The sequence below is a fragment of the Diachasma alloeum genome, unplaced genomic scaffold, assembly GCF_001412515.2.
Source record: "Diachasma alloeum isolate Michigan unplaced genomic scaffold, Dall2.0 Dall_scaffold_01183, whole genome shotgun sequence".
NCBI classification, from domain to species: domain Eukaryota; kingdom Metazoa; phylum Arthropoda; class Insecta; order Hymenoptera; family Braconidae; genus Diachasma; species Diachasma alloeum.
The window spans coordinates 11,653-34,832 of NW_021681293.1; the positions used below are offsets into that span (position 1 = coordinate 11,653).

General features: G+C 40.5%; 1 protein-coding gene across 1 annotated transcript in view; it reads right to left on the bottom strand.

The window, feature by feature from the left end:
• Positions 1 to 1,038: 1,038 nt before the first annotated feature.
• The window catches only part of LOC107046027, an 81,723-nt gene continuing 59,581 nt past the window's right edge, over positions 1,039 to 23,180 (bottom strand). Inside the window, exons 3-4 of the mRNA XM_015268483.1 lie at positions 1,347 to 1,631; positions 1,039 to 1,254 (exon numbers count right to left, since the gene is read on the bottom strand). Of these exons, the coding sequence (XP_015123969.1) occupies positions 1,374 to 1,631 (258 nt within the window). The 3' untranslated portion in view covers positions 1,039 to 1,254; positions 1,347 to 1,373. The remainder of the gene's footprint in view (positions 1,255 to 1,346; positions 1,632 to 23,180) is intronic.

The window sequence follows — 23,180 nt, forward strand, 5'->3', positions numbered from 1 at the left end:
TTTTTTGTTGAGGAGAATAAGATTTTGAGAATTGCTACCGCATCCACTTGCTAAGAATGTGTTTGGTAATAAATGGGCTTTTCGAAGGAAGTGCAGATCTGATGAATCGATTGATCAGTACGAGGCTCGTCTGGTAGGCGAAGGATTTTCTCAGAAATATCAAATTGATGATTCAAAACTGCACAAGTGGTGGAAGCAGCTACTGTGCGTTGAAACAATGTGATGTTAAGACCGCCTTCCTGTATGGTAATTTAGATGAAGCGTTTTTTATGGAGCAGCCACAGTGTTTCGAGAAGAATAATCATGTCTGTTTGCTGCGTAAAAGTTTGCATGACTGAAGCAAGTACCTAAGCAGTGCAGTACAAAAATCGTCAAGGTTTTGTGTAATTTTGGATTGAAAATATCCCAAGAGGACGAAAGCTGATGTGCTTACAATCACGGTTAGACCAAGCTTAATTTAATGCTCTATATTGATGACGGTTCAATTTGTTTTAACAATGAAAATCTTATGGATGATTTATTGAATGTTTTGAAGAAAAATTTTAAAATCACAAACGTTCCAGCTGAGTATTCCGTGTGAATACAAATTGAAATGGATGACCAGAATGGATTGTTAAAATTGCATCAGAGTGCCTACGCGAGAAACATTTCAGAGAGATTTAACTATCCCAATTGTTCTCCATACTTAGTTACATCCGATTCAGTAATCAAATTAACCGAAGATGACGGTCAAGGTGAAATTTTTCTATACGTAGAAGCCATCAATTCATTTGACATATCTTACTTGGCTTTTTTTTCTCATTTCTTGATATATTTAAAAAATGTCAGGTTTCCAGTAAGAACCATACAAATCTTTTTCTCGGCACAATATTGACACAAAAACATTTGTTTTTGTTTTTGAAGGAGTCTACTAATGGAAAAAGTAATATAATTCATCAAAAGGCAAGGAATATATTATACATTAACAAGTAAAAAATAATAATAAAATAAGAGTAGTTATATAGCACCATAGGTTCTTCGAAGAAAACGATCAATAAACACCCTTCGCATAAATTATTTAATTGAAACTTTTATAATAGCGTAACTCAAAATTTACATGTTATAATTGTTTTGGGGATTATTCTTATATGCATATATGTAAGGCTGATAATATCTATTTCTAGCGTATTTTTGACGGGCCTCTTGACGATATCTGAATAACGGTCTGAAAACAATGTCCTCAGCGACATCCATGTCCTCAAAAGAACGTCGCATCTGTAAATTTCCATAGTATAAACCACACTAATATATTGCAATGATTAAAACAAAATATTCACGTCTCTATTATATAGTGCGGTAATAATTACATTGTCGTTCTTCCACATTTTTTGCCATCAATTTACCTCCGGCTTTGGCTCGTCTGGTAATTCTGCCATTGTTTCTACCGCCACTGGTAGGAAATTTGCCACCAGTGGACTGGCTTGCGTTGTGTGACTGTCAATTTTTGGATCCACAACGGGTACGAGAGGAACCAAGAGGCCTTGACCAACGTCAAGGACGCCTGTGACATTGGGTTTTAGAACAATATTTGGTGTAGTCGGGAGAATGGATGTTATTTCTTCATTCAACTCTCGGGCTGAGCGTGATGAAACCTGGAGAAATATTGTTCCGTTGGCTCGTCTTTTCAACTAGGCGATATTTCAACTACATTTCAACTGAAATTTTCAACTACGACATTTTAACTGCGATATTTCAACTAGTGTCATTTGAACTGATCAATTTTAACCACGACGTTTCACGTATGACATTTGAACTGAAATATTCAACTAGAATATATCAACTAGTTATTGTGAAATTACTATATTTTTGGGAATTAGCTGAAATTGTTTGCTTTTCATTTTTTTGACTCTTAGCTTTTCAACAGACAACAAGATGCTACTCAGTTTAATCACTGAACTAATAGATTAATGATTGATATTATACAAAGATTCAATTTTTTTTATATTAATAATTGCAAGAGATCAATAATTCAGTATTAATAGTTGTTTTTTCAAAAGAATACTCCATGCTCTTTTTTCAAAGAATTATTTTCCATCTTATATTGAGATGCATTGAGTGATTCCATGCAGATAGTTTTCAATATCTTCCAATGCATTTTTACAATTAACGATTCTCTTGATTCTCGCGTCATTATCTCTGTAAGCCTTTCGTTTTTTTGGAGGGAGCTGGCCACCATTTGTCTGCGTCAATCTGAGTTCCATTGTAGCCTGTTCATCCTTAAGGGCTTCAATGAATCGACCCATTGCAACGTGGGATACTTGGAGATGTGTGTTGAAGCCGTTATGTCAACTTTTCCGTGCATTTGTCGTGCGTGATTCATCATTTTTCACCGCTTGATAACAATTCCACATCAATTTCGCAATGGGCGGGGGGGGGGATTCGGTATCGACGTATTTTGAGTCCGATCCATGTTTCCATGGCCATCCATGACATGCAGTTAAATATGAGCAGTTGAAATGTCGGTTGAAATTGCTTGCTTAGCAATGTGATAAGTTGAAAAAATATTAGTTAAACAGTCGGTAGTTGAAATGTCGTAGTTGAAATATCGCCGAGTTGAAAAGGCATGGATTCATTGATACTCCTTTATCACACCAAGGTCATTATTATCATTGAGGATATGCAAGTAGTACAAGAAATTTTTTATGGAGGAAATGCTTTCCGGAGGTTACAGACTAGACCAAGAGTAATTTTTAGGCCCAATTTCAACTTTAATTTCAGAATATTTTTCCAAGTGAACGACTATTGAAAAATGGAATTTTACGCATTGCGTCCATAAAAGCTGTATATTCATATTTGCGTCCAATAATACGTAGTGTTGAAGCATTTTCTTGTATACATAACTGTATACGAGAATTTGTTGTTATACAGTCTATTTTTTTTGGACATTGATAAACGTAAGAATTGCGAACAGATAATTGCAATCAACAGAATTGGGGAGCATCCGCATGTTCTTAATATCTGGCAATGGTCCCTTCAGGTTACTACTCGAACCGAATTGATGACGTTATAAGGAACACATGTTCCGTGATTCCATATGATGATCAAAGGTTAGACCAATGGGAGTCAACTGTAAAATGGAATAAAATATAGTCCATAATATTTTGTAAAGAAATCTCCTAAAAAAAATTTAGTCAACTGTAACGTACGGCGAAACACACATTTAATTTAATCTTTTATTTCAATGTAGAAATAACTAGAAACTATCAGATGTTTCCTTTCTTTTAAATGTTTTTCTCACGGACTCAGATAATTATTTTCCCATGGTTGCAGAGTGCAGCTGCACAAAGTAAAGTATCTCTAGTACAAAATTTTTAAGTAAATTTCCGGAAAAATTCATAAAACAAAAAATAAAGTTCAAGTGATAAGCCGCTAAACACTCTTCAAGTGTTTGTCTCTGGCAATATTTTGTATATTTTATGACTTGCAGGTGACTGCACGTGGCCGACTAAGGGTCGAAAGTTTGTACGGAACCACTGAAAAACCATAAAATTTTCCGTTGAACATGAGACTTTCCTTACACGCCTACGCCCTATACATCCTTGGCGACTAAGGGAGATTAACAGGAAATTGCAACGGTCAAGCGACACTTGTGTGTACAATCATCTGGAATTTAAACTGATAAATAAATCTGAAATAATATTTTCGACTTTGAACGTTTCTTCTCAAACAAGATTTTCAATTAAAATTTACAATTAAACAAATTGAGAATTATTGTAAAATTCCGATCCCTTTCAAGCAAGGAAAGTCGTTGGGGACCACGTGAAAAATGTGTCCCAACTCTTCCTGCCCGAATGGGAAATAAATAACAACTTTACCAAATGTCGAAACCTCTTAGTCAGCAATTCCCCGCAGAATATTGGTATCCTCTATTAATGGGAATCCTTTATGTATTTTTACGATTTCTATCAGTAAATCAGCCGCTCCTGAATCTATCAGGAAAGCTGTCCGCTTTGGTTCCCGCACTTATTCCCTAAAGAAAAAAACTTCCGGAAAAAATTTCTCGGAATTATTTTTTTCCGGAAAAAATTACTTCGGAAATTTTTTTTCCTGGAAAAAATTACTTGGGAATTTGTTGTTTTGGAAAAAATTACTTGGGAAAATTTTTTTCCCGGAATTTAATTTTTTTTTTACTTCCTTGGAAAAAATGTCAGAAAAAAAATAGCATCCATTTTTTATATCAAAAATGTACAGAAAATAATTTTGACAGAAGTTCAGGGAAATTTAAGACTTAATGGGCATATTTTGGCTTTAGATTCTAGCTGGAAATGTATTGAATGGTGCGATAGTAAAATTGACGTTGGAAGGGATAGCGACAATCGACTGGAGATTAATTTCCCCCACTTATGACACTGTTTCGTGTAGTGCTTATATTGTGCCGTGGCTAATACCCAAACATATATGTATCCTTGGGAATTTCATGAGCTCAAAATTATTTCCATTAACACAAGTTATTTTTTCTCAAAAAAATTAATACCGGCAAATTATTTCCAAAAAAAAATTTGCCAAATAATTTTTTCCGGGAAAATTTTTTTCTCAAGTAGTTTTTTCCGGAAAAATTTTTTTCATAAGTAATTTTGAAAAAAAAGTATTTTTCCGAGAGATTTTTTCCAAAAGATTTTTTCCAAAGAAAAAAAGTGCGGACACCGTCCGCTTTCTAAGATTTCCGGCCTCCAAGACAATATGATTTTTAAATTTATTTTATTGTACTGGCCTTATTATTCGCCTTGCATTCTGCGTGCGCTCTAATTGTCTCAGAATGTCGCTCGCATCACGTTCCATCTCGTACGTCATTACCTGATGTACCTCTCTGGAATTGCGATTCAGTGACTTTGACCTGCTTAATTTTTCGTTTCAATTTTTTTTCTTACGTTTGGTGTTAACGTTGCTCGTAATTTCGGCCTTATTTACATTTAGAATGGCCTCAATTTCTGCTAAGTCAGAAATTCCAAGTCGTTTCTTAAGTTTGCGGCAAACCTTCAAACAAATATTGAATTTCAGTTGACCTTGCTGTTGGTCCCTCTGCGTTGCTCTCGCCCGATTTTCTAGGCGCATCTTTTTTTTGGAAAAATCTGGAACGTTGGCTCCTATTGCGACATTGTCCTCAATCTTCCCCTACGTTATTGAGCCTTTGTTGTTTAAAATTCCTCCATTTTCATGACACGTATTGCCCCGTGTCCCACTTGGGATTTTTCTCTGAACTCAGCAACATTGTCTACTCAAGTTCTGCTGCTGCTTCCCAACACTTGTGAAATGTCTGAAATTTTACTATTTTCACCAAGCGCTGAATCGGCTGTATCAACCCCAATTCGAAACGAATTTTGTCTAATTCCATTGCTAATCTCTCGACTCGAACCGCAAATACTCTAACGCCTTCATCTGTGCCCTGTCGAAGGCTGCAAAATTCCAGATGTAATTCTTTCTGAACTTACTTAATTTATTGACCCTATTCTGGGGCATAACAAAAGATTAAGTTGTACACATGCAATTAAGTTACATGCAGATATGAGCGGATTGATTAAATATCGCAAATGGGTATCAACAGACAGAATTTCGCTCAAAAGGAGAGTACGGCCCTGCATATTTCGGGTCGGGGACAATCGAGTCGGGATAGATTCGGCTTAATAATTCCCCTTCCGAATTCGAGGAGGCCGTCGCCCATATACACCGCAAATTAAAAATGCCATGTCGATAAGTTCCCGATATGTGAAGAAGCCGCGATAATGTTCAATCATATATTATATCATTATCGAATACTAGTTCGGAGATTTGAGAAGGGACTAACTGAATCTTTTCACATACTGCCATTTTTCTGGAAACAAAGTTGTTTTTAAAAACATATGGTTATATATTATGTGTGACAAATTATCTATTGGAGCGATCTATACACATGAGGGAATATAACGAAATGGTATTCGTTCGATACTCCATAATTGAGTTGAGTTAGTAATATTTCTCTTCATACAATGAATTGTCGAAGGAGGATGAGTCCAACACTCAAAAATCTTCAATAATTTATTGCTTTTATTCATAAATTGAGTGACGGGGTTATGATTAGAAATTTATTTTCACGTGAAGACTAGTTATTCCCGATAATTAACTACACTGAAACCTATTTTCCACTGAATGCGAGGGTGAGCGAGTTCTTGTACATGCGTATATGTTATCTGAAAATTTATGAATTGAGTACTTGAAGATTTGAGAGAATTCAAATATAGTAGAATATATAATCATACAATATATGGGAATGGCCACGTTTTGAATGGATCGAGGTATCCAATTTACACATAAACAGTGGTCCCATTTAGGATGTTAACGATCAACTCAATGTTATAAATAACTTCGAGGCCACTCAAAATATTCACCAATTGTGATTCCGGAAGAGACCTCATGTACACTTATTTTGAATATACTGATATTTCTACCATCCTTCATTGATTATTGACGACGTCAATATGTGGCTTTTAAATGTCATGGCTGACAGCTTATTGAATCGATTTTCTCAATGAGTTAAGAGAGGAAATAACAACTGTTCATTTACGCAAAAAATTGGGAGGATGAACATTGATCTAGCCTAATTCGATTTTACCGACTGTGTTTTGGGTGAACAGATTCACAGCAGATGGCAGCAGAATGTGAATATTGTAACGTAGGGTGCTAGTTACGATGTTGGTTACTGAGATAACTCCAATATCGACTGGAATTAAGCGGTAGAATTTGAAAACTCTGCGAAATAATTTTATAATTCATTGACCAGTTTGTTACAACACTCTCACGAATTTCCTCTTGACCTCCCTGAGCAAAGAGTTTCCTCCTCATTATTGCTCTACCTCTGAATATCGAAGAGGAGAAATTCATTTGGTTTCTTTGAGAATTTACTGTTACGGTATGACAAAGTGCCATAACCTATAATCCTAATTATTGGCAAGAAGCACTTTATGAGTTACAGAACGACGTCTAAATAAATCTGGCGCAAACATATGCTCCCTGAAAGAAAGTTTCTGTTTTATCTACTTCGTTTTAGAATGAATCGAATTTCAATCGTTCTTGGATTCGAACGGACAAAAGTTGAATGGTTTTCGTTTTGCATTACTTCCCTGTAAATGAATCTCATTTGCGAAAGATAATATAATCAGAAACGAAGAAATTCCGTCAATATACTGGGATCCCTTTCCCTATATAAGAAGATTGTTGTTTAACAATTCGCGGAGCATGAGAATTATATGACTTAATATGCACGGATTCTCGAAACTATTCAAATTCTTTCTGAAATAACATGGGCTTACATTTTTCTCTCACTATCACCAATATAGATTATTTCCAGTAACTTCCTCTTTACGATTAACAATCGGGATTCCATGGAATCCATGTTATTGGCTAACATTCCCTGCATGAATAAATGCGATTCACATGAATAATTTTTCGGATAAGGAAGTATATCGGAGTATTANTATTGGCTAATATTCCCTGGATGAATCAATGTGATTCACATGAATAATTTTTCGGATAAGAAAGTATATCGGAGTATTGGACATTATTTTTCTATTGATCGTCTGGTGAATTCGTTCTGTGAATTATCGTAAGGTAGCCATTAGTCAAGAGAAGATATTTTATGATTTAGTCAGATTTTCCATAATAAATAAATGAAAGCCGTTCCTTCCAATATCGTTCATATTTAGATTCGCCACTAAATACATTCGGCTTGAATATGCATGCAGAAAAAATATATATTCATGGAACAAATTGGAAAAATTGGTTCATTGAAAACAGAACTTGATTCTCCTCAATATATTTCATCATAAGTTTCGCATATATGCTATATTCCTCATCGAAATGGTTCTTCAATTGCACAATACAATTATTGTACATCAATGAGTGCGTTTATCTTAATTTAATGCCAAATATAATTTTGTGACGGAATTTTCGAGAATTCCGCCACCTGTATACAACTTCGTCGTAGAATTAAGTAAATCGTAAGAGTGAGTAGGTAAGTGTGAATTTATTTTGATCTTTTCGGAGAGAGAGTCGCGATTTCCTTAACCCCAAAGTTAGCACCCCTACCGAAGGGCGATGCAACACCCCTTTTAGCTCCAGCTCGTAGAAACCGGTCTCCAAGAACATCAGGAAGCGCCTCGCGGGGAAAACAACGTTCGATTTCTAAAAATAATCAAATTCACGTGTCGATACACATTAAAAACGAGTAAAAAGTAAAATCTCCGGTTCAAGTCATATTAAGGTTTTGTTCTCTTTTAGTTTCAGTTATCTTTCTGGTTTATTTCGGATTTCAGGGGATTGATTTTCGGTTTTATGGTTGAGGGAAAATTTACAGTAATTGTATTTTCCTAGTTATGTTTTTGTATTTTGAAATCTCGCGAATCCTGAGAGGGACGACGATTCACCGCAGTTCAGAGCCGATACACCGAGCTTCCCGGTGAGATCTCGCTGATCTCGTTGAGTGCGGCTGCTGATCACAGAGGTTGAGGTGAAATACTCACGCTCCCTGGCTAAGGCACTTCGTGGAGTCGTTGGATTCACCAGTGCAGCTGGAAAGCCATGTGCATGAATGGATCGCCATGGGCTATTCTCTCTTTAGATTTGTTCACGGTGACTTCAGGNCACCGCGGTTCAGAGCCGATACACCGAGCTTCCCGGTGAGATCTCGCTGATCTCGTTGAGTGCGGCTGCTGATCACAGAGGTTGAGGTGAAATACTCACGCTCCCTGGCTAAGGCACTTCGTGGAGTCGTTGGATTCACCAGTGCAGCTGGAAAGCCATGTGCATGAATGGATCGCCATGGGCTATTCTCTCTTTAGATTTGTTCACGGTGACTTCAGGATGACTCCCGCGAGAGTGACAGCAGCGAAAAGTGCACTCACTCAGGGGTGAAGTGCATTCGCGAGGAGAAAAGGCGAACAACTGCCTTAATTACCCCTTTCCGAACCTCCAGATAACTATCGTTCAGCCACTATGGATAAAAACCCCTTGGGTTAATTCATAAAAGACATAATTAACGGCGGAATGCCTAAAATAAGCCTAAAATCCATTTGAATCAAAATCCCCGCGTGCTCGTTTACATAAGCCCGCCCCAGCGGCAGCTAGACGGCGTGCCAGTCGCGCCACCCAACTAAGAACCTCCGCCGGTTAAACGCAGTTTACGAGAGAGTTGGACCCGAGCAACCACTGCGACAACATCCCCGAGAATATCGACAACGATCGAGGGAATTGGTGGAGACCATCGCCGAGGGCCCACACGAGGAACATGGTAAGTACATTTTTATTCACCATGTGCACTCTCTCCCGAGGAGAGAAGTGCATTTATTCCCAGTGTGCCCAGTGATGACCTCCGGGAAAAGTGCACCGGCGTTCACAAGAGTGACGCCGAGATGCATTCCCAACCTCCAAAACTCCTCCGAGCGCGTGGATAAATGCACCTCTGAGTGCATAAAACCCTCGTTCAGCTCTCCAGATCTCTCCCGAGTGATAAAACCCCAGTGAAACCCAAGAGATAGTGAAAATGAACAATGAGATCCAATAAAAGGCCGCACATGGCCCATGCCCTGCCATGGCGCCATTGTGCCCTCTCCACTTACCAGAAGGTCTTGTGAACAATTAATGCACCTTCTGAGTGCATAATTAGTTCACTCGGACTCTCGAGAACGCATGGGGAATGTCCAGTGCCAATTTTTAGTGGGAAAAAGTGGATAAAACAGGCCCACAAGTGCACACATGCGCCTCACGTGCCGACGGTGACGCTGTCTTGCACATTGCGGTTTTTCCTCTTTCCAGAGCGAACTGAAGCTTCAAATGAGTGCTCTTCTAGCTCAATAAAGTTCCCCCAAGGTTTCAATGGATTAATTTAAAAATTCTTGGAAGACGAGACCCCGAGAATCACGACATTGAAGCGCGCGAGCCCCAGGAATTTCCCTGTGACGCTACGACGCTCTTGATGGAGGACGGACTCGAATATGGAGCAAAATGGTACTCTTAAGTGACTTTTGCATACTCGAGTCCCTCGCCCATTAATCGTCATTTATTATTCTGAGGAGATTCGCCGAGATCATCGCATCGGAATTGATATAGCCTTCGGATCCTCCAGCACTCCAGTTTCTGGACGGTGCGGAGAGATCGTTGGCCTGGACTCTTCGGACCTCCCATTCCCTTCGCGATAACCTCTCTCTCAAGGTCAATTCAGGTACTCTCACTCTCGGGAATTTAATCGAATTTAATTTTGTTGAATTTAATTGAAATTAATTTATTTTATTTATAAAGAATAAAAATTCTATCGGAGTTGAAGTATTATTGAGAAATTGAATAAATCACGGAGTAAATTTAAAAGTAATTCTCTCATCCCCTATTTAATTAATTTTCTGATTCTTCCTTTTGATTTTTCTGTATCTTTTGGTAAATTCGCGACATCCTTCCTAAGACTGAGCGACCGATCCTACCCCGCTCTCCGAATACCTCCGAGCTAGTCGAGCTAATTCCGCAACCTCTCCCTTGATCTCCCCAATTATGGCTAAGTTTTCGTATGGTTTTCTTTAATGCGGTTCGTTGACACCGCTGGAACAAAAGTCAGCTGGCGCCCGACAACATTTTTCTCGTTTTCCCGTTTATTTCGTTTATTCGGTTTTCGAGGATTTTCGTGGGGACATCGAGGAGCAGAGGCCGAAGGTGACAACACCCCGGCTGTTTTGAGTTTCGCATCGAGTTATGGATAAGTCTACGGTTTATATTTTAAGTTTTGAGGTTCACGCGGGTTAGTGCCGTCACAATTTATTACCCCAAAAGTTCCGCAAAATTTAAATTTCGATAATCGTCCATAGTCGATAATCAAACTATTCTAGCGAAGTCATTCATGCCCTTAACAAGTTTCAAACTTCATGAGTTCCGTCCAGATGTCTCCCTAGGTTGCTTCTATCCCGATTCGATTGTCCCCAACCCCATATGTCATTCCAAAAATGTTTTAGGCCTCATAGCGCCATCGTTTAGGAACAATTGGAAATAATGCTCTGAGGATATTAAATTTCTGCAATTCCTATAAAACCGACAGTATCTGACTAACATGCCACGTCGTGTACATTTGGGCCCGTGAATAGTTGTTTTTATGACCACTCGTGCCGTGGATTGTGGCGATTTGGGTACACAAGATGCCTGTAGACAGTTGTGCCCGGACGAATGAGAAAACTCCAAAAAAAACTTATCGATGGGCGCCAACCGTCCTTTGACCTCGGAGACGATAAACCGAATAAACGGCCCTCAAACGAAAAACCAAAGAAAACAGAAAATAAACCCTAATCTAACACAAACTTAAAACTAAGGATTCCAGGGGAAGGTGATAGGTTCTCTGCGCTGCTCAGGGAATCGGTTGTGGAGAGAGGGGTAGGTTCGGATGGAAAATGAGCCAATGGGTTGTGACGAAATTTTACGAAATTCCGCCACTTGTACACGACTTCATTGTAAAATTTCGAATAAAAATGTAAAGAGTGAATAAGTATAGAGTGATTTCTTTGATTTCACGAGAGAGAGTCGCGATTTTTTTATTCCAAAAGTTAGCACCACTATCCAAGAATGATGCAACACCCCATTCTAACTTCAGCTCACGGGGACCAATCATCAGGAACCTCAAGATACTAGCCTCGCGGGGAAAATTAACGTTTGATTCAAACAAAATCCAAAAATAAATAATACAAAGTGTCGATTCATATTAAAAACGATAAGTGATAAAATATCGGGGAAAATTGAAAATAAATCATTCGTTGCCTTCAAAATTTTAGTTACTTTCGCGGTTAGTTTCAGATTTTATGGGATTGAATTTCGGTTATTACGGTTTAGAGTAAATTTACAGATAATTGTATTTACTGTCTTGGTTCATTTATTGAAAATCCTCGCCAAACCTGAGAAAAGCGAAGATCGACCGTAGTTCAGAGCCGATAAACCGAGCTTCCCGGTGAGATCTCGTCGAGATCGTTGAGTCCATGTTACTGATCTCTGAGGTTCAGATGAAATATTCATGCTCCCCAGCTGATGCACTTCGTGGAGTTATTGGAGTCACCAGTGCGGCTAGAATGTCATGTAGGTGAAACTAGTCCACTTCCTTGCATGTATTGTCATGGACTATCTTCAGTTTTACGGTTTTGTTGTCGGTGATTCTCCAAGAACTCGCGGGAGAGTGACAGCGATGATAAAGTGCACTCACTCCGATAAAATGTACTTTCGCTTGAAAGAAAGGCGGACAGCTGCCCAAAAATCCCTCATTCCGAGTCTCGTCTCGTTATAGACAAGTAATTATGATTAATACCCAGTTAATTAGACTTCCAGTTAAGAATTATGGCTGAACGCCGAAACATGTTCAAAATTACGTTTGAATGAAACTCCCCGCGCACTAGCCTACATGTACGGGCCCCCGGCGACGGCTAAATGGCGCGCCAGTCGCGCTCACCGGCGATGAACATCCGCCAGGCAAGCACGAGATAGTCGAAAAACTACTGCGGAGAAGACCGCATCGAAACGAGGGACAGGATCCAGAGTGTTGGTAAAGAACCATCACCGAGGCCGAACACGAGGAGAAATGGTAAGCCTACATCCTTCCACCATGTGCACTCTCTCCCGAGAAGAGAAGTACATTTCTCTATAATGTTCCTCACAAATAACCTCATGGGAAGATTGCACTGGTCCTCAGAGATGGCTGATGCCGAGATGGATTCCCAGTCACCAAACACTCTCCTGGATGAGCTGATAAGTGCACCAATTGAGTGCATAAAACTCTCGTCTAGATCCCTGATCCTCTCTCTAGAGATGACACTTCCAGTGAACCCATTGTCACAGTGAAGATGGAGTCCAGGATGATGCACATACCCCATGCCCTGTCGTGACGTCATCGTGTTCTCCTGGAATACAAAGAGAACTTGTCGAACAATCAGTACACCATAGGAGTGCATAAATTGTTCACGAGGTTCTTCAGGACAGGTGAGAAGGGGTCTGTATTATTTCTAGTGGAGTAGAATGGATAAAACTTGTGTAAAAGTGCACACATGATCTCCACTTTTCATGGGTGAAGCTCCATAAGATGCTCTTCTAGCTCAGTATGATCTCCCATCGTTTTATTCATTCCATTCAAGGTTTTCTTGTACGATGAGATCCTGAAAATCACGGCATTGAAGCTCTTGAGCTCCAGGGAACTCCCATGGCACTACGGAGCTTTTAATTGAGAACGGATACATCCATGGGGCAAAATTGTACTTTTGAGTGATACTCTTATTTTCCGAGTTTTTTCCATCAAATGCCTTTTCGTCTCCGTCAATTAATTCACTGTTATATCATCATGTTGGAGTCCTATTTGCCTGCAGATGTTCCAGCACTTCCAATTCTGTATGATGCGGAGCGATCGTTGGCATGAATGCTCCAAAATCTCCCATTCTTCTCGCGAGGACACTCTCTCTCATGGTCAAATCATTTACTTCTTATGGGTGCGCGACCCCTTTTCTTAAGACCAAGCGACTGATCCTACCCCGCACTCGAGCTAGTCGAGTTAATTCCGCAACCTCTCCCTTCGATTTTCCCTAGTTATGACTAAATTTCGTTTCCTTTTCTTCTGTTCCGTTTGGATGCGATTTGTTGATACCGCCGAAATAAAAATCAGCTGGCGTCCAACACTAGTTTCTCAAAAGAGTAGCTAAAAAAAAAAAAAAACTATCATTATATTTTCCTGAAAAGAATTCTTATTATTTCAAATAATTGATTTTTCAGTTTTATAAGTGGAACATTTTATTATTGTTATTATCATTATTATTCTTATTATTACAGGTGTATATATACACTACTGTATAGCTGGCTTCTCGTTTCCGGTTATATGGTTCTATCGTTCCTACGATTTTCGCGAAGGTCAAGACAAATCGAGGAGGAGAAGGCCGAAGGCGACAAACACCGGCCGTCTTCAAATAAGGATTCTCTGCGGATTATGAGTTTTGTTCACTTCAAGAAAATCGCCGTCACAGAGTATTGCTAAAAAAAATAACGTAACTCGAAACACCAGAGTTAATGCTGTGTAATGTATCGAGATTATATTCATTTTTAAAGAAATAGGAAAACTATACATACTTGTCCCTGAAAAATATATCGAAAATAATGATCTTGAACCTTTAATTTTGCGAAAAAAGAAACGCTAAATTGACTCAAATCAATTGATCAAAAAAAATACTGAGAGTAAGAGCACAATCACCACTCGAATCCTCGTCAACGCCACGAAATAGGATTAAATGTGAAACAAATCCCATGAAATCTAACACGCGTCCACGTTCAACGCAGAGAAAATTACGACTGTAAGCAACTCACATTAACCAGCAACATTCGCACCGTTCAGCGCAAAATCCGAATAATAAAAAGAAATGGAACGGACCCGAGATCGTATGGAATCGAACAGCCGAATATACTACCCCACCTAATCCGAATGCGAAATTCTCATAATTATGCACAAAAAAAGGAACAATCGAAATCCACAATAATCCTCAAAAGAGTTCTGCAGCACAACTCCGGATGTTTACGAAAACCATGCGGTAATACGAAACCCAAAATCTCATCTAAACTTCTGGTTAGATGCAAAATTCTCCCCAGAAGGGCATCGCCCAAAGGCATTCTGCCCGAAGGCCATGGACTCGATGAGGCCTAGTCTCTAACTCGTAGTCGACTCGACTCTACTCTACTACTGCTCTACTACTCCTCGAATACTCAACTCGATGAATACTCGACCACTCGAATACGTAAAAATCGCTCAATTTATATTCCAAAAGTGAAATCAGAGCGAGTATCTACTAATGCCAAATTATAGAATGAGAGCGTTATATCCACGTAGTGGGGTCAGCCGCTGTGACGTAGCAAATGTCCAGCGCTAGGTACCAAGAACCTGCTAAAGGAACACGTCAACCTAATAGCCGTAACCACGTAATTTGATTCAAATTGAACCGACAGCAGAACAGAACAACAAAAGAAAATGAAACGGAGTAAAAGGGCGGCAATTAGCCCCGATAAGATTCACTAACTATCATTACCTCTTCGGAACTGCATTCGCGAAGATTACCGGAGCAGAGACGTAACGTTCACTGAACTATAACTCAAAAGAACATATTGTTGAAATATTGGTTTTCTCATATTTTGAGTTATCCACGTAGGTTCTAGGGATATTTTGTGAGTATGGAGAACCGATAACGTATCGAGAGGCGATGTCTTGTCCAGATGCAGTCCACTGGAAGGCTGCAATTGATGAGGAGTTGCGTTCTCATGAGGAGAATGGAACGTGGTCGATGATCAAGTTGCCATGGGGACGAGATGTCGTGAGTAGTAAATGCGTTTTTCGTCTTAAAAAGACACCACAGGGTAAAGTTAGTAAACATAAGGCAAGATTAGTTGCTCGGGGGTTTACTCAGAGGGAAGGAATAGATTATCATGAGACGTTTTCCCCAGTTGTTAGGTATGACTCAGTTAGGGTCTTACTCTCATTGGCAGCTCAGTATGATTATGAAATAGGACAATTTGATATTAAAACCGCATTTTTATATGGAGAGTTACACGAAGATATTTACATGTCAATTCCTGAAGGGGTTGAAGTTGGTGATAAGAGTATGGTTTGTAAACTAAGAAAGTCTTTGTATGGATTGAAACAGGCGTCACGTTGCTGGAATCAACATTTTGATAGGTTCTAGAAGAAATATGAAATGGAACAGAGTGGAGCAGATCCATGTGTTTACATTGGTAGTTATGGAAATGAAAGACTTTATCTTGCACTTTATGTAGATGATGGGTTGTTTTTTGCAACAAGTTGTACTGCTCTAGAGAATGTTATGAATTATTTGAGAGAGAATTTTGAGATTACAGAGGGTGATGCAAAATGTTTTGTTGGAATGCAGATTGAGAGGAATAGGGAAAAACGAGAGATAGTTATACACCAGCAGGGTTATATAGAACGTATTTTATCTCGTTTTAATATGATGAATGCTAATCCAGTAAGTGTACCAGCAGACCCTAATGTACGTTTCGAGAAAGTGAATCGAAAATTTGTTGAGATACTTGACGTTCCCTATCGCCAGGCAATTGGTTCTTCGATGTTTGCTGCAATTCTGTCAAGACCTGACATAGCATATATTACAGGTTTTTTGAGTAAATATTTATCATTTTATGGAAAAGAACACTGGAATGCTGTGAAACGTGTTTTCAAGTATTTAAAGGGAACAATTGGAATGGGGATTAGATATTCTGTTACTGGTAGGATGCCACGTTTGGTAGGTTTTTCAGATGCAGATTTTGCTGGTGATATGGAACAGAGGCTGTCGACTACTGGGTATGTTTTCATGTTGGGAGGTGGTGCTATTACGTGGGCATCACGACGTCAGCAAGATGTAGCTCAGAGTACAACTGAGGTAGAATATATTGCTGCGAGTGAGGCTTCAAGAGAAATAGTTTGGTTAAAATATTTAATTCAGGATATTGATGTTGATGTGAATGGAGTGGTTATTTTAATGTTGATAATCAAAGTACTATTCGAATCGTAAAGAGTCAGGAATTTCACAAGCGCTCAGAGCACATTGATATCAGGTATCATTTCATTCGTAGAAAAATTAATGAAAATTTGATGACAGTTAATTATGTTAATACGAAGGATCAAGTTGCAGACATTTTCAAGAAGGCATTACCGAGAGATAGGTTTATTATGTTGTGTGAATGTTTGGGAGTTAGTTGTGCTTGAAATGGGGTTTGTTTACTGAGAAATCATTCGAATAGTGGGAGTATTGAAATATCGGTTTTCTCATATTTTGAGTTATCCACGTAGGTTCTAGGGACATTTTGTACTAGTGAGTATAACTAGGGAATGTGTGACTAATGAAGGGATAAACTGTATCCCTAGCTCCCTTGCCTCAACGAATGTACGTATGGTTGCATACGATTTCTCTTGCTCTTTATTTTATAACAATAAATATTCTAATACTGTTTATTATTTGTTATTGTTTTTGCATGTCCTCACATAATTGATTGCTAACGCTTTCATTGAGATATAACAAACCGCTTAATAAGGGCAATTTTTTTCACAATAAACTGGCAATACTTTATTAAATATAATGCACACAAAACTTGATTCCCTAAAATGTATAGGGACCTTGGCAATTCACACCAACGGTCACGATTGGCCGTGTTACCTTTCACCGAAACCCAAAAGCGAAACTGTCTCATCCCGATAAATCCACACACTGAACGCCAGCATTTCACCTGGGCCACCACATTTCCCCGAAGATTAAATGCGAGGGAGGATTCCCGTCAATAAATACTGTAACACGTAAATACTATCTGGAATAACAATAATTTTTCCTCAATATGAACGATTACCGGAGGGCCACTAACACAATAATTTTTCCTGTCCAAAAAGTTATTAAAATAACAGGCTCTGGGTCTTTGTCTGATTCACGCTTAATCCAAATTTCTCGATGATCTATGAATCGCCTAAGGAATTCGCAGAATTTCATATAATGTCTGTATTTAGATTTCAATACGAAAAACAATTCTCAATAGGAAAAGAATTGGAAAAAGAGATTTTCATAAAATGACGCAAGCAGGGGTTCGAGCCTTTTTGGCCGAAGCCATCTGACCATTACTTTATGTGTTATCTCTTTTGCTTTCTTTCAATTCTACCAATTCAATTGATAGACAGCTTCCGAATGGGATAGAAGGCATCGAAATATATATTATAAAAATAAAAAAAATTGAAATCGGTGGCGTAGTTTTTAACCTATTGCACATAAAAGGTTTTCAGAGAAAGTCGAATATCTCGGAAACTATCTGTGCGATTGAGCTCATTTTCAATAGGAAGTATTGCTATCATGAGAGGAAGATTCTGTACAACTCCGATACTAATCCTAGAAGGGCCTATATCACGTGCACTGTTATCACTTTTCACTTAATATTCACTGTCCCACTCGAATTATCACACAATTAATTATTACTGCTGTAAAATAGGTCACTTCGGTCGATTATTCGGAATAAACGACACGTGGTTGACCTGAGGAAAGTTCGCTGGATGCTGCCAGGAGCGCTGGGTGCTGAAGAAGCACTCCGGCTAGTGGCTGGATCGCAAGTGACTCCGTTCGCGGCGTCGGTTGCCGGCCTAGCATGTCGCGAGGGGGTTTTCCCTACTTTTCTGGTCCCTAAATGGCGGGAGAGGGGAGCAAGTACTACGCCACTCCCTTACTCGGCCCACCTTTTCCATCATCCCAATTTTCTTCATGCTCGAGCGAGTACTTCCGCTGCGAGAGGGTAAAGCGTGATGTCACCTCGTTGGAATTTCGTCAAGGCTGATGTTGTTTACCTGTGCGCCGGGCTATCGCCTTCGCACTCGGTAAACTGCCTAATCCCCTTTGTTCCAACTCTGCGAGGAATAGAATCGATGAAGAATAAATTCCAGCGGTGAAGTAATAAAATTGAGAGAATTATTATTCCCTTCAATTCTAAAATTCCATGCCTCTCAGCAAGAATTTTATTATTATTTTTACACTCGTAAATTAGATCGCTGAACGATCCCCGAGGGTTCCGACTTCACCTCGAAGACCGCCCAGCAAGCTAAGCGATACAAACTTTTCCTAATCGCTCTACAGTAGTGTTCCCTCCAACCAGAGGGTGAGCTCTACTGCAGTCCAGAATCGTGCTGTCTAAGTAGACGAAGGGATCCAAGAATGACCGCCTTCTGCATTTGGCCAGCCAAAATGAAGGCTTGACGCCTACATGCAGGGATGGTGTTCAGCGCAAATATGAATGACTCTTTCATTCCCCCAAGAGAGCCAATTATCAGGACAACCAACTTTACTTTAAATCCCCGATTTATTTGACGTAGCTCAAACAGGAGTGGCTGGTATTTGAGCCGCTTCTCCTCTTCTTTCACTGTGATATTGCTCTCAGCCGGAGCTGAGAACTCAATGACATAGATGATTTTGTCATCAAAATCGAAGAGGACGTTGTCAGGTTTCGTCGCAACGATTGGCCTGATAGTCGCGAACGAGAAGTTCCAGTAAATCTTACACCTCTCGTTCACGACAACGGACTCAATATCTCCTGGAGCGTAAGGCAGCACCGGCGTTCTGTCTATCCCATAAGAGTGCCGCAAATAATAATACAGCACTCTCAAAGCTGCATTATGACGGTGGATATAACTCGTGATTGCATAAGTTGGACAAGCCGACAAAAGATGCATCAGAGTTTCCGGGGATTGCTTGCAAATCCGACATCGAGTATCCGGAACGTGCACCCCCATAACGCGACTTCGATAGACAAGAGTGTTTATCACGCCATCCTGACATGCGCAGATGAAACCCTCAGTTTCGGACATCAAGCCAGCTGACTTCAAGAAGGCGAATATCAGCTGGACGGAAAGACCCTGCTCTTCCACATGGCGGAAGAATATACCATGCACGGGCCTATCAACGTGCTGGCGGAGCAAGGTGGACTGCTCCGCCGCCTTGATGGTCGCTCTACGCCGAGGTTTGGACATGATGGCTAATGAATCATTAACTAACTGGCCATCCCGGCCGCGACGAAATTCCAAACCAAGGGAAGCCGCTGCCGTATCCGCTGCCTTGTACAGAGAGGCTTGAACCCCATGGAGCTCATGATCATGCACGAACTCCAAGTGTGGATCCAAGCCATTAATGACGTCACAAGCTAAACCGAGGACTAGACGATCATGAAGAGCCTCCAAACTCAGAAGTCCTCGTCCTCCACACTCTCGCGAAAAATACAATCGCAGAGTCGAAGAACGTGGATAGAGACTCCTATGAAGGTTCATCAGCTTGCGGGTATCTCTGTCCAGTTGCTCCAGCTCAAATCTACTCCATTTGAGAACACCAAAGGAGTAATGAAGCACCGGGACAGCGAACATGTTCGTTGCGGCGACTTTATTCTTGCCGGAAAGTTCGGACTTTCAAACTTTATTATTATTATTATTATTATTATTATTATTATTATTATTATTATTATTATTATATTTTTATTTTTATTTTTTTTTCCTCTCAGCTCTTGATAATCCTGATGATTTTGGCGACTCCTTTTGAGGATGGGCCCCACGTCGGGCGCCAATTGTGACGGCGCTAACCAACGTGAACCTCAATACTTGAAATTATAAACCGTAGACTTATTCATAATTCGATGCCAAACTCAAAACAGCCGGAGTGTTGTCACCTTCGGCCTCTGCTCCTCGATGTCCCCATGAAAATCCTCGAAAACCGAATAAATGAAAGAAACGGAAAAGCGAGCAAATGTTATCGGGCGCCAGCTGACTTTTGTTCCAGCGGTGTCAACGAACCGCATTAAAGAGAACCAGATGAAAAACTTAGCCATAATTGGGGAAATCAAGGGAGAGGTTGTGGAATTAGCTAGACTATCTCGGTGGTATTCGGAGAGCGGAGTAGGATCGGTCGCTCGGTCTTAGGAAAGATGTCGCAAATTCAACAAATTATACAGAAAAATCAAGGGAAAGAATCAGAAATTTAATCAAATATGGGATGAGAGAATTACTTTAAATTTACTCCATGATTTATTCAATTTCTCAATAATATTTCAACTCAAATAGAATTTCTATTCTTCATAAATAAAATAAATTAATTTCAATTAAATTCAACCAAATTAAATTCAATTATATTCCCGACAGTGAGAGTACGTGAATTGACCTTGAGAGAGAGGTTATCTAGAAGGGAAATGGGGGGTCCGAAGAATTCAAGCCAACGATCTCTCCGCATCGTCCAGAAACTGGAGTACTGGAGGATCTAAAGGCTATGTTAATTCCAATGCAATGATCTCGGCGAATCTCCTAAGAATAAACAGTGACAGGTAAAGGGCGAGGGACTCGAGTGTGCAAATGTTACTTAAGAGTGCCTTTTTCCCCCATATTCGAGTCCGTCCGCCATCAAGAGCGTTGTGGCGTCACAGGAAAATTTCTGGAGAAACCCTAAATTAATAATCTAAAACCTTTGGGGCACCTTACTGAGCTAGAAGAGCACTCATTTGAGGCTCCAATTCGCTTTAGAAAGAGAATAAACCGCCATGTACACGACAGCGTCACCCACGGCACGTGAGGAGCATGTGTGCACTTGTAGGCATGTTTTATCCACTTTCGCCAACTAAAATTGGCACTGGACATTCCCCTCTACGTAACAAGACCTCTTGGTTAACGGAGAGGGCACAATGGCGCCATGGCAGAGCATGAGCCATGTGCGGCCTTTGATTGAGTCTCACTGTACATTTTCACTATCACTTGAGTGTCACTGGGGTTTTTATCACTGGGGAGAGGTCTAGGAAGCCGAACGAGGGTTTTATGCACTCACTGGTGCATTTTTCCACTCGCCCGGAGGAGTTTTGGTGGTTGGGAATGCATCTCGGTGTCACTCTCGTGAACGCCGGTTCACTTTTCCCGGAGGTTATCACTGGGCACACTGGGAATAGATGCACTTCTCTCCTCGGGAGAGAGTGCACATGGTGAATAAAAATGTACTTACCATGTTCCTCGTGTGGGCCCTCGGCGATGGTCTTCACCAACTCTCTCGATCACTGCCGATATTCTCGGGGATGTCGTCGCAGTGGTTCCTCGGGTCCAACTCTCTCGTAAACTGCATTTAACCGGCGGATGTTCTCAGCTCGGTGGTATGATTAGCATGCCGCCTAGCTGCCGCTGGGGCGGGCTCATGTACACGAGCACGCGGGGATTTCAATTCAAATGAGTTTTGGACTTATTTAGGCATTTCGCCGTTAATTATATTTTTATGAATTAACCCAAGGGGTTTTTATCCGTACTGATTGAATGATCGTTATCTGGAGGTTCGGAAAGGGGGAATTAAGGCAGTTGTTCGCTTTTTCTCTTCGCGAATGCACTTCACACCTGAGTGAGTGCACTTTTCCGCTGCTGTCACTCTCCCGGGAGTCATCCTGGAATCACCGTGAACAAATGTAAGGAGAATAGCCCATGCCGATCCATGCAGACGAGTGGGCTATGTTCATCCACATGGCCTTCCAGCTGCACTGGTGAAGCCAATGACTCCATAAAGCGCCTTAGCCAGGGAGCGTGAGTATTTCACCGCAACCTCTATAATCAGCCGCCTGCACTCAACGAGATCAGCGAGATCTCACCGGGAAGCTCGGTTTATCGGCTCTGAACCACGGTGGATCATCGTCCCTCTCAGGATCCGCGAGATTTTAAATACAAAAATATAACTAGGAAAATACAATTACTGTAAATTTTTCCTCAACCGTAGAACCAAAAATTAATCCCCTAAAATCCGAAATAAACCAGAAAAGTAACTGAAACTAAAAGAGAACAAAAACTTTAATATTACTTGAACCGGAGATTTTACTTTGTGACGAGGTGAAAAACCCCCCCCCCCCCCCATTATACAAAAAGCCCCCTAAATACTCCTTATATTATTTCGTCACACCCACTCCAAGAAATATTTTAAGCAAGGAAAAGGATGGAGCACAAATGGCCCAACCACTTGTAGCCACGCGCCAGCCCTGGGACCTCCTTCACCGCACCCCGCAAGCCCTAGAAGTGTCTCCGAGAGAGGACGAAGAAGGAACACGGAGGCGGACGAAGCCCGAAAACTGACCAGCACGCGCCACTCGTTCTGCAGCAGTCCTACAGTTCGCCACGTGCAAATTATTAGTGAGAGAAAAAACCCGTGAAATCATTGGAGATTAAGAGCCCAGGAATACATCATTACCCGAGATCATTGTGCAGCCCACGATTCCTGCCAAAGTGTTAGACATCCTTGTGGAAGGAGGCCCACAGTCCTGGTGATAGTTTCACCCCTGTCTAGCTGAACCCGTTGAAGAGAGATTCATCCCGTCGCCACGTGCTGTAAGTCGCCGTCCATTTTTTCCCTTTCTCAATTCTCCTACAGTTCAAGATTCACCCGTGTATAATAATTCATCCCCCCAACGGTGAGCCAACACTTTTCTTTTGTCCCTTTTTTCCCGTAGAATCTTGCACGATAATGTAATAAGTCGAGTCAACCGCGAGACACACGCCATTTTCCCCTCTCCCTTTTTTATCTGTGCTTCAGAGTGCGAGTAGAGTCTTCCCCGAAAGATTGTCAACGTTACGATTAGCCTTACCCACTCCCTAG